We start from the raw sequence: 15,987 nt of genomic DNA, 5'->3' as shown, positions 1-15,987 counted from the left end.
CTGCGTAAAAAGGACCTGCCATGACGTCACGGTCACGTGGCAGCGATGTCATCACACCCTGGAACCGGAAGAAGCCGCCTGCACCCCACACAGGCGACAGAACTACAACGCGCCTGCGGAAGGTGAGTATATGTTTATTTTTTTAACCTGTGACATATGTAGCTGGGCAATATACTACATGGCTCTGTGCTGTATACTACGTGACTGGGCAATATACTACGTGGCTGGGCAATATACTACTTGGACATACATATTCTAGAATACCCGATGTGTTAGAATCGGGCCACCATCTAATTAATGAATGTATGTATGTATGTATGTATGTATGTATGTATGTATGTATGTATGTATGTATGTATGCATGCATGCATGCATGTATGTATGTATGCATGTATGCATGTATGTATGTATGTATATATATGTAATGTAGTTTTTCGTGCGCGCGCGCGTGTGTGTGTGTGTGTGTGTGTGTGTGTGTGTGTGTGTGTGTGTGTGTGTGTGTGTGTGTGTGTACGTACGTACGTACGTACATCTTAAAATATCGGGCCAGTCCACATCTGGCTGTGCGGGCATGTTTTACATCATCATTGCAGAGTCAGCAGCTGCACGGAGCTGCTGTTAGGCCGCGTTCCCACAATGAGCTTTTGATTTTGCAGATTTTCTGCACCCATTAATTAAAATAGGTCACCAACACCAAAAACATGGACCTGGGAACGTAGCCTTAGAGTGAGAAGGCAGAGATAGCAGATCATTCTTTGCCTTCTTGATCGCCTGACTGTCACAATCAGCAAAACTGTTGCCGTTTTAGATGCCAGAAAGTCTACTCCAGTTCTGACTGGAGTAGGATTTCTAGTGCACATCAGTTAGATGATGTGCCAAATTCACTAAAAGGCGCACGCTGCTTAATGAATTTGGTGCATCGTACTCCAGCGAGCGCTTCATCAAGACTGGAGTGTGCAATGCCAGCCTTAATGAATCACACCATACTGCTGATTGAGTTCTAGGGACATAGTTCAGGAAGCAATACTAGCCATCCTGTGATCGATGGATTCTGTGAAGGTGCAGGAGCTGACGGCTGAATTTCCCCTGTAACTGGGGATGGCAGATCAACAGCAAATATATTAAAATTATGTTTTTTTTCTTCCCTTTTAACCTGCAGCTGTAAAGATTTTGGTTGAGACCTTGTTACCCTCATGTCAAAGTGATTGAGAATGAAACCGAGCCGACGCCAACTCGTTTATAGTGAGAATCCTGCGCAGGGAAAGGAAGCTTCTTTGGGTGACAGATAGTTTCCAAAAATAAGAAAAATTTCCCCCCGATCGATCTTTTGTCAATGGACTTTGAAAACAAGCAACAGCTTGAAAAAAAGATTTGGGTGGAGCTGAAAAATTTCACCTGAAATGTGAAGTATGAGAAAATCTGAAGTTTGGTAATTACTTTTTGTTTACTTAAAACTTTTCTTTTTTTTTATTACATTAATGGCAGAAACGTCAAACATTTTTCATGACAAAAAGTGTAAACTTGATGTGGAACTTACTTTCTTCATCAACCTTCAGCTCCTCGTTGTTCTTCACTTTCTCGGCCACCTCCTTTTCATTGAAGCCCTTGCTGGCCAGGAACTTGATCTTGTACTCGTCCCATGACACATGCCCTGGATTAAGGAAACATATTAAATCCTATATTAAGAGTTGTACATGTGAAAAGTTCATAAAGAGTTGGGATTAGGGTGTTGGAGGGGGATGTACGTGATTCAGCTCAAAATGCCTTCATTGAGGACATCCATATGGCCTTGTTCATTTAGGATATTCCATGAAAAAAGACATAAAAACTCCCCACAAAACATCCACAAGAATGTGGCTAGATCATGATCGTCATCAATATGATGTAAGAAAATAGAACACAAGATTATGTGCCAGATGTAGGCACAATGCCAGTAAATCAGGATGTAGAGGAAGGATGTGGGAGGACGTCTGAGTGCCTTACGCTCTGGTGCACTCTCCCGTCAGAAGCATACTACCTGAATATGGAAACTCCCGTACAAATAGCCTGGCCGCACCTCACCGCTAGATTATGACTGACCCACTAATTATGAGATTTTACAGATTACCTTCTATAATGATTAAAGAGACTTTGCTGTCTCCATGAATAGGTCATTACTTACCGTCACCATCTGGGTCCACAGCCCGGAAATGAAGTTTATTCTCCTTTACGGCCTCTTGAAAATGTTCTTCGGTCTTCTCCATGATCCAGCGCTGCATTTCCTGAGCGCTGATCTGCTTGTCCTTATTCATGTCCACCCTTTAAAGAAAGAATAACATATGAGAATTACTGTATATTGTATTACAATAGGGTGGGGGTCCCGCTGAGGCCATTTACCACCAGATGAGTCAGACAGCTGTGGACAGAATGGCTGCAGCGGTCACATGAGAATGTCCCGTGACTACAGGGAGATCGGAGTGGTGGTGCCAGTCCAGGGGGCAATTTGTTTTTTTTTTATTATTTTCTGAAGCAGGTTGGTGCTACCAAAGGAGTGGTCCACTACTAGGACAACCCATCCTCAATGTGTAGGCCTGCCCCTGTTAAAATAAAAAACACCTCTACTCGCCTCTGGTGCAGACTGTTCCAGTGCTTTCCCGAGGCTCACGAGAGGTTGTGACGCCAATCAGCGTCGGCTTCATTCTTCCCACCTTTGGACATATCGAACATCACCAAAAAGTCAGGGATGCGGCTGCGCTCTGCTTTCCTCTTGACGTTCGACTTGTCTGAAGGTGGAGGACAATGAAGCAGACACTGATTGGGTGCAGGGCTCACGTGACAATGTCAAGTGAGCCCTGGGAACGCAAGTCCCGACTCTGCTGGAACAGCACCGGAGGAGAGTACATGTGTTAATAGCAAACAATGAGACTGAGAAAGTGTTGTCAAAGTAGTGGACAACCCCTTTAAAAAGACATTGACCAGCATTTCATAGCCAAATTGGAGTCCTTAGTCTCATTGTAGCAGTCTCACACAGTCAGCCATTATTAAACTAAGTGCGGAGGGACACACAATGACAAGAATTCTTAATTTATATATTTCTTGGAGGAATAACTAAAGTACAGCACAATGCAAATGGTCAAGCTTTATATTATGGGGTAATAAACAAATGTCAGAAGCATGGCAGGACCCCAGGGGCACGGCAAGACCTCTTTTTACCAATATTAAGAAGGGGGCTTCCACTAATAACCTATACTCCGGGTAGGTGAGCGATACCAGATTGGTGGGTCTCCATCACCAAGCGATCATGTTTTAGCACTGGATGTAAACCGTATACAAGAGGAACACCACAGCGCTATCACACTATTTAGTGGCTGGCGCCATCAGGCGCTGATCTGCGGTGCCGAGGAGTGGTCACTACACAGTGCATGGGGCAATTGTGTGTATATCCGGCCACCACTGGAGAGGAGAACAGCTGATCGGTGTGTGGGGCGAGTGCGGGGTGTTGGCTTCTCACCAATCCGATATCGAGGACCTATCCAAAGCATAGTAACAAAAGACTGACGGTCACTTCCAAACAGAAAACTGGTGTGTACAGGTACAAACTAAGAGTACCCATCTCTACACATCCTATAATATAATCGTCTAATTCTGTTACGGAAATCCCGTGTCGCTGATTGGTCGTGGGCGGCTGGCATGACCAATCAGCGACAGGTGCAGTCCGCCCGCGAATTGGTGCGGGATTTGAACCACGCTTCGCTGATTGGTCGCACCCGGCCTAGAAAATAGGAAAAAAAAAAAAAAAAAATAGGAAAAAATTAAAAAGAGAATACTTAGCACATAATTTGGACCATTCAAGCACATGGCGGTTTTAATTGAAGCAGGATCCTACCTACCCACATAATAAGCCTTACAGTGTGCATATTTATGTGTAGAGAGTTTGCACCCGTACACACCAGTTATTAGTTTGGAAGTGACAGTCGGTCTTTTGTTACTTATATATTGGCTCTGAAAGAGCACTAAGCCCTCCAGCCTGTGGCGGTTTAAATTGCAGCAGGATCCTACCATAAATGCAGACTTCAACCTAGGAGAGGATTCACACTAGGATAGGTCCCCGTCAAAATAAGATCGCCTTGTCGCTGGCTGCTGGGCATGCATGAATTGGCCAAATTATGTGTTAAGTTTTCTCAATTTTATCTTATCTAGAGCAGTAATGCTATTCAAAATGTCATATATTTCATGTTTACATGCTATAGTGCAACTTTTGTTAATTATCCAAAGCATAGGTCATCAATATCAAAACAGTGGAAGACCCCTTTAAAAAAGGTATATCAGGCTAATAATTGGTGAAATTACAGGGGTGTTCCACAGAATAGGTGATTAGTGTTAGACTGGTGGGGGTCCGACCTCTTATACCCCCACTGATTGCCACAGACAACGCTTGAATATCTCGCAACGCCATTCATACTGGAGGCATGCGTCCCTGGTAACGGTGATCTGCAGGGGTCTCAAGTGTCACTGATCTTATCAATTAACCTGTTCTGTGGATAGGAAATAACTATAACAGCCCAGTGACCATGGCGGTATCATCTATGAAGGGAGACATACAAGGTAACACACCCCAGCAATGAGCCCCCTGCAGCCTTCTGATATGTGACCGGTACATCTGCACTACCAGCGTCCCCTGGAGAAGAAATTGATAGGACGTACACTAAAAGCTCTTCACATCAGTCACAGGGGAAAAAAGTGCGAGAAGGACAAAGATTTTATGTAAATATTTACTGTGCTAAAAAAGACAGTGTCATCAATCTGAAGCGCGCTACGCCCACAGACCCCACTACGGTTCCCACACACGAAATAAACCATATTCTTGAGGTTAGAAGGGCGCTTCATAGCAGATTACTATGTGAACGTTCCTCCTCTGATCAGGCTCTGTACGGCCGGCGCCCTGCGCAGAGGAAGCTCTCCGCGCGCAGTCTCTGCGCAGCGGGTGACATTTTCTGACATTTGCTGGTGGTGGAAGCTTTTTGCCTCCCAGAATAGACAGTGGGGTTGTGTGGGCGCACGTTACGCACGCTGTTCTTTCCCCAAAGCTGATATCGGGCTCAGCAGGATGCAAGAAAAGCAAAAGCAGAACGGTCGCTTCTTCAATTTATTCTTACAGTAAAATTAAATTTGTATTATTTATACTAAAATTATGGATAAATTCATTAATCGATTGTAGGCTACGTTGCAATGAATGGATGTCGTAAAGGGGTTTTCCACAGTTTTAGAAAAAAAAAGAAAAACCAGAGGATTGGTAAAAGTAACACTTACCACTTCTGCTCCAGCACTGCCATCCCAGTGGTCTCTGTCAGTCCCGGAAGGGATTATGTTCTGATCATCAGCTCCTTGACTTCTCAGACAACAGATTGGCTACAGGGTCCGGTGACTGGTGGTCAGGAAGTGATCACTCCAAGTCCTGGCAGAGACCATTGGTCAGTATTACATCTCTCACTATCCTGTTAAGTTTCCCAAAGTAGTGGAAAACTCCTTTAAAGGGTTGGACATTGGAATGGCAGTGGTGCTACTTCACAGGACCGGTACCTTCCAAATACATAGAAAGGCATGACAGACAGGAGAACACAAGTGTGTGAAGAACTGGTGAGATGAGGAGACCGTCCTTCAAGGCTTCGTCTGACACCAAGATATGAGAAGCTCTGGAGCCCGAATTGTTGGTCTAAGAAATTAAATCCCGAAAAGAGTCAGCGAACAGGACAATTTAAAGGGTTGATCTCATGTTCCTTTCTACGGAAAGTACTGATCCCTCGATGATTGACAGTTCTGACCTGCGGCACGACGGTGTCACTGGCCCGAACTGTGCTCTGTCCCATGCTGGAAGCGGAGGCAGCTGTGTCTCTGCAGCATCGGAGGAGCATGATCCAGGCAAGATCAGAACAGCGCTTGCAAGCTCCATAGAAAAGAACTTGCAAGTGCTGTTCTCCTTGCAAAGACCACCAGGCTGCATCAACAAGCTCTGAATCATAGAATTAAAAGTCCACGGAGTTGCATAAATGCTGGTCAAGACAACCCCTTTAAGTAAGACTACCTAGCACAAAGCATGACGGGGCGGTGCGTGACATGGGGATTCACTGAACACTATTGATATTAGTCGCTTATTTCACCCTTAGAATGAATTGTCCATCACTAGAGGTCCTACTGCTGGGACCCCCAGAGATCAGCTCTCAGGAGCCCCGAGCATGGGGCTATTAGTTGAGCGGTGCATGCTCCATTTATCGTCAGTTGGAAATAGCGGATCGCTGCACTGGACTTTCACCCGCCGCCCTCAATGAATGAAGTAGAGGCCGAGCACACACATTTCCGCTCCATAAGGCTTCAGCGCTCCGTTCTCCGGATTTTAGAGCAACAATCCCAGGGTCACTAATTGCCAAGCAGTCAGACCGCCATTGATCAGTAAGTGGAAGGATAGCGCCGTTGCCTTGGGTGTTAAATGTACGATCAGTCGGGGGGTCAGACCATTGACCCTCACTAATCATAAAAATGGTCCAGTGCCCCCCATATGAATGGAGCTGTAGTAATAAAGCATGGTCACCCCTGCACACCATCTACGGGGACGGTTGTCACACGTGCGTTACAGCTTCCGTAGAAGTAAACGGCTTGGTTCCGGTAGAGGTACACACGCTACCACTCCCAATTCTCAGGGACCGGTCACATTATTAGTGACGAACACTTCTAATCTGCAAGTGTGAGGTTTGATAAATGATTTCAGCACGTGAGTAAAGTGAGCGACGCTCCTCGCAGCGTTTCTTATGTTTAGCTCTCACTTTACTGTAAAAAAGTCTGAAAACTAAATCAGTGAAAACCACATGTGCCGCCAGCTTCATGTGCGATAATGAAGGTGTGCGCGCTCCAGGAAACCACATGTAACGTGCTGCCGACCCCTTTTTATGACAGAGCCAGATATCACCCCGACAGACATGGCGAGCAGCACGAGAGCACCGCGTGAAAGGGAGACGGTCATTTTCCTCCCAGCTAAGCTGCCGGCAGGTCGGCTTCTTTATTACGACACTTGTTTACCAGATAAACATTATATCTACCATCATTACTCATTTTTTAGGGTAATATTTTTTTTTTTTTAAAGTTCATTAAAATAAACAAAAATTCAATTTTGTGACTTTAATGTGCAGTAAAATCTACCCGGTAATATAACTCTTTAGGTCAGTACTATGACAGTGATACCTAACTTAATTATAGAAAAAAAAATGATAGAAAGAAAGATAGATAGATAGATAGATAGATAGATAGATAGATAGATAGATAGATAGTAGAAAAAATGGAACAGCACACTCCACTACTTATCTTCAGGTGCAAAGCCCAGACAACCCGTCCTCGGTTGTTTCCAATTCATATACTTCACAAAAACAGGCAGCACTCCATATTCTTTAGGTCAATATGCAGGTGTTTATTGCGCCCACATCTCCATGCAACGTTTCGGCTCTAGCTGAGCCTTTCTCAAGCCTTGAGAAAGGCTCAGCTAGAGCCGAAACGTTGCATGGAGATGTGGGCACAATAAACACCTGCATATTGACCTAAAGAATATGGAGTGCTGCCTGTTTTTGTGAGATAGATAGATAGATAGATAGATAGATAGATAGATAGATAGATAGATAGATAGATAGATAGATAGATAGATAGATAGATAGATAGATAGATAGATAGATTTTAATGGTCTGTGACACTTTTTAAAGACCCATTTTTTTTTCATTCTTTTGACTGCTTGCCTGTTTTGATCACTTTTTATTGTATTTTTTGCAGGGAGGTGAGGTGACATTAAAACGATAATTTGGAGGTTTACTTTTTTTTTTTTTTTTTCCTCTTTAGTGTTTAAAATTTTTTATAGTGCAATAGATTGGACTATTATGGATACGACGATACCAAAATAGGCTTTTTTTATTACCGGTAATTTAATTTTTAGGTGCAGAAAAGGAGTGAGATTCACTTTTATTTATTTTTCTTGCACTGTTTTTTTATTTCCTCCATAGGGGATTGTTTGATCACTTGTGCTATATATACCGCCATACTAGCGCAGACCTGGGGTAGTGGACATTTCCTATAGATATGGCTGTGTTCCCATCAGGGCACATTTGATCAGGCTCGGCACATACAGTAACACAGATCTGCACCTGCGCGTGGGCGACTTTTCAGTAACCACAATAACCAGTCACGTTTCATATTTTTAGTCGGCCTCGACAATAAAAAAATAATGATATATATGATTTCTTGTAAAGGTGCCACAAGAAACAGCGAATCCAACAGGAAGAGCGAAGCAAGGCTCCATTACCGACTATGTAGGTTTGGCTTTCTCAGAATGACGATATTTTCTGTACGAGGAGGTTATCATCAAAGTCAAAAATCGATTGTCGGGGTTTTACCTGTTGGTAATTTTACTAAAAGATTCTCAGTACAAAGGATGCGGCAGACATTGATGACCGATCGCTGCGCTCTGCGCAATCACAATGGCGGAGCTGCTGGGTGCAGCCTTCTTGCTCATTTTTAACAGATGACCCAGGTGTCATGTGGGTCCACATCGGTATAGGTCTGAGGCACATGCATGATGGCCAGGCTTCATCTGTTAAAACTGCTATATATCTATTTCTTACCTTTACTTCTCACTGTATTTCTCAGTCCCCATAGGGGACTCGAACCTGCGATTGTACTGCAGTATATAGTACAAATCATCAGCTATAAGCTCAACCCACAGGCTGGGATTCGCGGGATCACCATTAGAGTGGTGACAAAGCCCTTTCTTAGGGCCCCGGCAACCCATCGGCATTGGGCAAGTACATGGGAATGCACCGTTTAAACGCTATGGCCAGTGATTAGACAGGAGCGACCAGAGCTATCTATGGTCGCTGCTAATAACGGTCAGCTCTATAACAGAACCAGCACCTGCCGTGTGGGGAGGGCAAAGCTTCTGAGCCACTCCATATACTGCCAAAAATATATATCGCATGTCGTTAGTGGGAATTTGTCAGCAGGATTTTGCTATGTAATCTAAGTGCAGCATTATGTAGGTGCAGAGACCCCGATTCCAGCGATATGTCACTTACTGGGCTGCCGTTTCAATACAATCAGTTTTATCAGCAGGAGATTATCACTAGAGAACTATGTGTCTTGTGCCTCCTAGTCCAACCCACGCCCTTGCCAATGATTAGCAGCTTTTTGTCAATATACAGGATACGCAGAAAGCGGCCAATCGGTGGTGTGGGCTGAGGTTATACAGGACTCAGCATTCAGAGGTCTGCGGCAGTGAAAACTGATTCTATCACTCAGTAGACACATTGCTGGAATCAGTGCCTCTGCTCCTACATTACGCTGCTCTCGAATTACATAGCAAAGACCTGCTGTCGGTTCCCTTTAAAAAGGTTAAAAGACCTGATAAGGAACCATGATCATAAAACCACCCTGTATGTGCCAGTGAGAATCCGCTGACAGGAAGAATATAGTAACAGAAGACCTTTATGGTAAACCATATAAAGAAGAGAGGTTTCACATGAACCGATGAAAAGCTGCAGGAAGTGAGATGTCATTTCCACCTTGGTGACAGGTCACATCAGTCTGGCACATCACATTAGTCAGGGATTAATCAGACTGACAGCTCATTCACCAGTCACCTCCGCGGATCAAAGTCGAAGAAACAGCACAAACGGCTACTAAAGGGAACAAAGATCAGAGGCGATTATGGCGTTATACGTCACCTGTCTTTAGTGCCGGGGCAGCTGCTCCATCAGTGATTGGTGGAGGAGCTGAATGTCAACATCACCGCAGCTATTCATTTGGGCAGAGCGGCTCTACCGATGTAGACTGTGCAAGCCTGCTAGTCAGCGATTGGTTGCAGCGGTTACATCACATCGCTGCAGTCAAACAACAAAGTCCATGTCAGCAGCAGAGATGTAGCTGGATCTGAGTCGGATAAGTAATAGTGATGAGTGAATGTGCTGGGATAAGGTGTTATCTGAGCATGCTCAGGTGCTAACGGAGTGCCTTCAGGAGTGCTGGAATAATATGTCCGAGTCCCCACGGCTGTAACAGCCGCAATACATGCAGGGACTGTCTAACAAACAGGCAATTGTTGCAGCTGTCTAACAGCCGCGAGACATGCAGCGGTGCAGATTTGAACACATTTTTGGATCACACCGAAGACACTGTTAGCACCCGAGCATGCTCAGATAACACCTTATCCGAGCACGCTCACTCATCACTTGTAATAAATGACCTATATTTTCACTGAATGAAGATAAAGGAGTTGTCCAATCAGTTTACTGCATTTCTATGTGGAGACAACTCCTTTATCTTCTAGGAACAAAAATATAAATAATTAAAAAGTATAACTTTTTTTCCAGTGTTTTTTGTTTTAAACATACTGAATATAACATGTGGTGTATATAATAATTTATCTCAAATTGTATGTAATACTGAATTTAAAAAAACTTATGAAACTTTATTTACAGCGATCATTACATTGGTGGTATAATGCTTTGGCGTACAAAATATTCTAAAGCATTGTAGCCTATGAGTGTTGGAAGGACTGACAGACAGACCACCTATTAGGACACATCTCTGGCATGGCCTAATAACAGCAGTCCCAGGGGCCGCTGTTTAACATCGGCTTGTTTGTACTCATTAATTCATGAAGACCGATAGGTCAATGACGGGGTGGAAAATAGCATCCGTTAAAGAGCAATACATTCACCTTTTATGGAATTTAAAAAAAGGTCAATTTCTCCATTTTACACATATTTTTATGCAGTTTAAGCAATGTGTTTCTTTTCTTATATGGAAGGTTACGACTGAAGCAAACTCGTGTGTTTTAACCCCATGTAATTTAGAGATGCACCCACTTTTTGGCCATAAAAAATGGTAAAACCAAGGTCTGACTTGACTATGATCCTTTCAGTATTAGTTTATACCAATACATCTGATCACATACATGGTACCACACTATCCAAGCTCCATCGCTGACTTACTTTGAAAAGATGGCCGTCAGCTTCCTCCTGTTCTTTCTTGGCTCTGAATCCTCCTCAAATTCTTCTATTTCTTTGCCTAAGAAAACCTCTTGATGGAACTCCTTGTTGAGGTGACCATCCATTTCCATCTTCAGCCCGTTAAGATGGTCTGGGGGCAAGATTTCGTTTTCATCCTTATTGTCCACCGGTTTATCCTTTAAGGCAGAATTGTTTGCCGGCCTGGCATACACATCCATGAGGAGGAATATAAATAGGAGGGATAGGTAGAGGGAACCTAAGCTGAAAAGGAAAGCCTGCTTAGACACCATGATCCTTCATAGATCGGGAAATATGCTGCAGTTGTGAAGCAAGTTCCTTCCTGCAAGAAACAAAAAAAGGCTGATAAGGAACCGGAATTGTTTGCCATTTCACTTTTACGATATGTCATAATCATTGGATAAAGTTCACATCTAGATCCAATACAGCAAATAAGGCTCAGGTGCAGTACCAGACACAGACTATGGATTAGGGGGGCATCATTTCTGGCAGAAAGCAGCCACGTACAAGCTGGCAACAAGCGCCAACTTTCCTATGAATCTGCTATGGTAAAGCACAAGGTAGAGGACCCTGTTTATAAGCAAACAAGGCACTATGGGTTACACAATGCCACACAAATATTTATTGGGCTAATGTCCGGATTACCAAAGCAGCTGCAGCTCGATCCCTTGAATGAGCAAAGTGCGAAACAATGTAAGCATAGAAAACGTACGATATAAATAAACCGGCTGCGACAACACAACATCAAGGACGGAGGAGGGTAAGGTCACAGCACAACACTGAGCAGGCAAATTCTGCAGAACAAGCCAAACCAAATAATGGGATCCCGGCAGCAGACTCTTCCCATAAACCTCAGTGTGTGTGTTCTGACTTCGCAAGTCCACATATCTGACCAATATTCTGTCCAGTCAGATCAATATAATCAGGAATTGGTATGTAAATGTCCTGCTGATCGGATTTAAATGGGCATCATCTGCCAAAATATGATCTGGCGTGCGTATTAATTATACGGCAATCACAGTAATGGGTCATGAAGTCCGGTACTCTATTATTAGGCTGAATTCACACGTCTGTGTCAGGACCACAATGTCCAGACCAACTGAAAGTCTCCTAGGCATATATGGGGCTCTTATTTTGGGCCAGAAGGTCTGCTCGCAGACCGTGTGAAACACAGATGTGTGAACTAAGACTAGAATTTAATTATTTAATTTATAGAAATGTAGTTTATGCCAGGAACGGTTCTGATACATGCCAAATGTCGCCAAACTGACCCCACTGACGTCTAATGCGATCCGTCAGATTTCTGCATTATGATGCAAAACACAGATATGAAACAGCCTTCCCTCCTATTATCCACTCCTTCGGTCATCCTGCAAGCAACTATTACAAGGAATCATACGGCGATCGTTACCCCAGAAAACACATAATATCGTTCAGTCATTTCCTTAGGGTATGTGCAGACGTTGCGGATTAGGCTTAGGAATTTCTGGTGCGGATTCTGTCTCTCCTGGCAGAAAACGCACCTGCGGTTTCTTGTGCGGTTCCGCAGCGTTTTTTTTGTGCGTTTTTGCTGCGGTTTTCTTGCGGATTTGCTGCGTTTTTTTACCCCTGCGGTTTTCTATAATGGAATGGGTACAAAAACGCTGCAGATCCGCAAAAAAGAAGTGACATGCTACTTCTTTTAAACCGCAGCGTTTCCGCAGCGGATTTTCTGCAAAGTGTGCACAGCATTTTTTTTTTCTCATTGATTTACATTGTACTGTAAATCAATTGCGGATCTGCAGCGTTTCTGCACTGCAAAAAACGCTGCGGATCCGCAGAAAATCCGCAACGTGTGCACATACCCTTAATGTCATAGTTGCCAAGAAGGATCCCATCCAACACTCGTCTCTGTATCTCCAATCATTTCAGCTCTTTTGGTGCCTCCTTGTTGTCTCCTTAGCCCTCATCACCGTGGACCATCAGGTCATTGGCAGGGCCCTCTCCATCGCTCCCTGGACCCCCTTTCCAAGAGATGACTTCCTGAACGCTCTTCTCTCTTCCAAGGAGCCCTACCTGAATCCTTTCCATCCTCCCTAGGGACTCTTCTCTTAATGCCGTTTCTTCCTCACTCCCAGGTCTGGGCTATGTTTCAGTCTTTTATATCCCTTCTATGTACTCCCCCTTTAACCTGGAGACAATATGTTTCACCTTGTGATCACAGAAGTGTTTGAAGCTGTGAGCTCTTTACCCCCAATATACATACAAAGGGTCCTGTTTATCCTTCATTAGCCCACCACCTTCCAATCACACAGTGATGGATATCACCACTGACACCACAGACAACTGGATTCAGCCCTTTTGGCTACAGAAAACCCAATTGTATTATACATTCTGTATACAAAACCGTATATCTCATCTGTATCGTACTCCCTGACAATGGACATATGTCATTAAGCGTTTAGAGTTAAGCTCCCCATAAACCTTGGGTGCTTTATGGAAGGCTTCATGGTTCAGCCAGAAGCCCTCTCTGCTCTATATAAGACAACTCGCTCTGGCGACAGATTATCTCAAGGAGAACAAAAGAATAGGTAGTCCAAAATCAGACATGCAGCACCCTCAACTCCCCCAACAATCATATGTCCAGGTCCCCCACATTAGGATGTCATTTGAACCCCTCGATATCCTTCTTCTCCGCTAGATTTCTAAAACTTCAAAATCACCAATCAATGAAAAAACTCAGCACTTACAGGTCATCTGTGTGTCATTTCAATGCGGCCTTCTACAATTTAATGGATTAAGCTTGGAAATTATTATTTTTTGCAAATGACAAAACCTTATAAAACACTAATAAAAAAAAAAGGACACGCGGACCAAAAATGGCTGAAAAACGGTAAATTTCCCTTCTATGGGGGCAGAGGGCGATTCTGAATGAGTCTTTAAGCTTTCAACCTTCTGCAATCAAATCTGTGTGGAACCAAATAAGCAAAGTTTATGACCTAAAAAGTGTTCATTAGTAATGAGTGAACGTGCTCGGATAAGTTGTTATTTAAACATGCTCATGTGCCAACAGTGCGTCTTCGACGTGCAAAAATACAATACGCTCGATTCCCTGTAGCTGCATGTCCGACGGCTGTTTGACACCCACAACACATGCAGGGATTGCCTAACAGACAGACAGTACATGCGACAATACATGTGTTGCGGCTGTCGAACAGCTTCGGCGACTTGAACATATTATTCGAGCACGTCAAAGACACTCTGTTAGCACCCGAGCATGCTCAGATAACATATTCGCTCACCACAAGTGTCCATACTAGTAGTGACGGACCCCTCCGCTGACGGACACCCCATGTTAACAGTATATAATGGATGCCTCAACAAATCCTGCAGTTAGTTGTTAATCGTTTTGTTGAGGCATCCATTATATACTGTTAATATTATTTTATGGATATGTATTTGAAATAAACTTTATTGTTTTACATACACTTCATGGGCCTTAATTGGTTCTAAGGAAAAGTAGTCATGTACGGAGTGTGACCTATGGTGTTTAGGTTAATTTTGTGGACTAACATGTATATGCTTGAATAATATGTTCGAGTCGGCAGCGAGGACTCAAACATATTATTCGAGCAAGCTGAAGACACTTGACTACCACCCGAGCATGCTGAGATAACACCTTCATCACTATTATTGAACCATAAGGAAGTTGTACCAGAAATGCAAGTTCTTTCACATCTACAAGATGGATGAGAACAGAAAAATTCCACATGTATTTTCTCCTGCGAGCAGGTTCCTTATTTCCGCAAGATACATAAAAAAGCAGAAGATTAACTCGCCCTATGTGGATCACACAGTCATTTCATGTAGGATTTGCAACATACAAACCTGAGAAGTGTGACCATAACCTCAAGCCTAATTCATTTACAGTGGAGTCATTGCACCTTGCTTTACACTGCAGCTCTGCCCATACTGGCTGCTGCATGATAAATAATTAAGGATGGGGGGGTATGTTTCCCTTACACAAGCCTTACCTACTACACTCATTACTCACCATACTAGAAACTCATGAACAGTACAACATGAAGCCGTCGTCTCTTAAATGGAACCGAAAGTGCGATGACAGCAGCACATCTGTGTGCGTAGTGCTGAGATAAAGGAGCACAATCACCCACACACCGGTATATTATGTATATGTAACATTTTACCTGCTACACACGTCGTCACCGATCCTGGCTGCTGTCTTTTGCACGGCTCATCCACAAACCGGAAACCGGAAGTGACAGGAGCTGGGGGAAGGTGGAATAGAGGACACGCCTGCACCAGCAGACAAGGTTCCGCCTCCACCTGGCGGCCGGTGCAGGAGGGGGAGGGGGATGGAGTTGGTTTGGTGCAGTGCGGTGCTGGGTCATTGTATTCCACTACAGCTGTGTGACCAGTGCAGGAGAAAAGGAAACCGCAACCTGCAGATAGGAAAAGCTGCAATTCCTGCGTAAAAAGTGTAAAGTGATACAATCATACTGCACAATGACAGACTGCTGCATCATTGCTTTATAATCCACATATAGGTATAATTGTATAGAAAAGGGCTTTAACCCTTTTGGGTACATTCCCTCTCTGTGGACTATGTGGCTGAAAATTCTGTCCAAGTACTACATCTCTGGACCAGATATCACCACCCTACTAACCAGAATCCCTCAATGTCTGTCCACTATTTCATCCTTCTTCTCCGCTAGATTTCTAAAACTTAACATGGACAAAACAGAATTCATCGTCTTTCCCCCATCTCATGCGACTCCCCCAACAAACCTATCCATTACAGTAAACGGCTGCCCACTCTCCCCAGTCCCACAAGCTCGCTGCCTCGGGGTAATCCTTGACACTGATCTCTCTTTCAAACCACATATCCAAGCCCTTTCCACTTCCTGCCACCTTCAACTCAAAAATATTTCACGGATCCGTACATTCTTCA

General features: G+C 43.8%; 1 protein-coding gene across 2 annotated transcripts in view; it reads right to left on the bottom strand.

The window, feature by feature from the left end:
- SDF4 (stromal cell derived factor 4) overlaps nt 1-15,376 on the bottom strand; it is a 49,034-nt gene extending 33,658 nt beyond the window's left edge. The window contains exons 1-4 of one of the 2 annotated variants that reach the window (XM_077250175.1): nt 15,224-15,376; nt 11,001-11,358; nt 2,162-2,298; nt 1,538-1,651 (exon numbers count right to left, since the gene is read on the bottom strand). In XM_077250175.1, the coding sequence (XP_077106290.1) occupies nt 1,538-1,651; nt 2,162-2,298; nt 11,001-11,308 (559 nt within the window). In that variant the 5' untranslated portion in view covers nt 11,309-11,358; nt 15,224-15,376. Of the gene's footprint in view, nt 1-1,537; nt 1,652-2,161; nt 2,299-11,000; nt 11,359-15,069 lie in introns of both variants that reach the window. The other variant, XM_077250176.1, reaches the window with a different exon arrangement.
- Between the last annotated feature and the right edge of the window lie 611 nt (nt 15,377-15,987).

Source organism: Ranitomeya variabilis, chromosome 4 (assembly GCF_051348905.1).
Source record: "Ranitomeya variabilis isolate aRanVar5 chromosome 4, aRanVar5.hap1, whole genome shotgun sequence".
Taxonomy (NCBI): domain Eukaryota; kingdom Metazoa; phylum Chordata; class Amphibia; order Anura; family Dendrobatidae; genus Ranitomeya; species Ranitomeya variabilis.
Note: the sequence above shows the minus strand (reverse complement) of the source record. Positions and strands in the feature narration are given on the sequence as shown.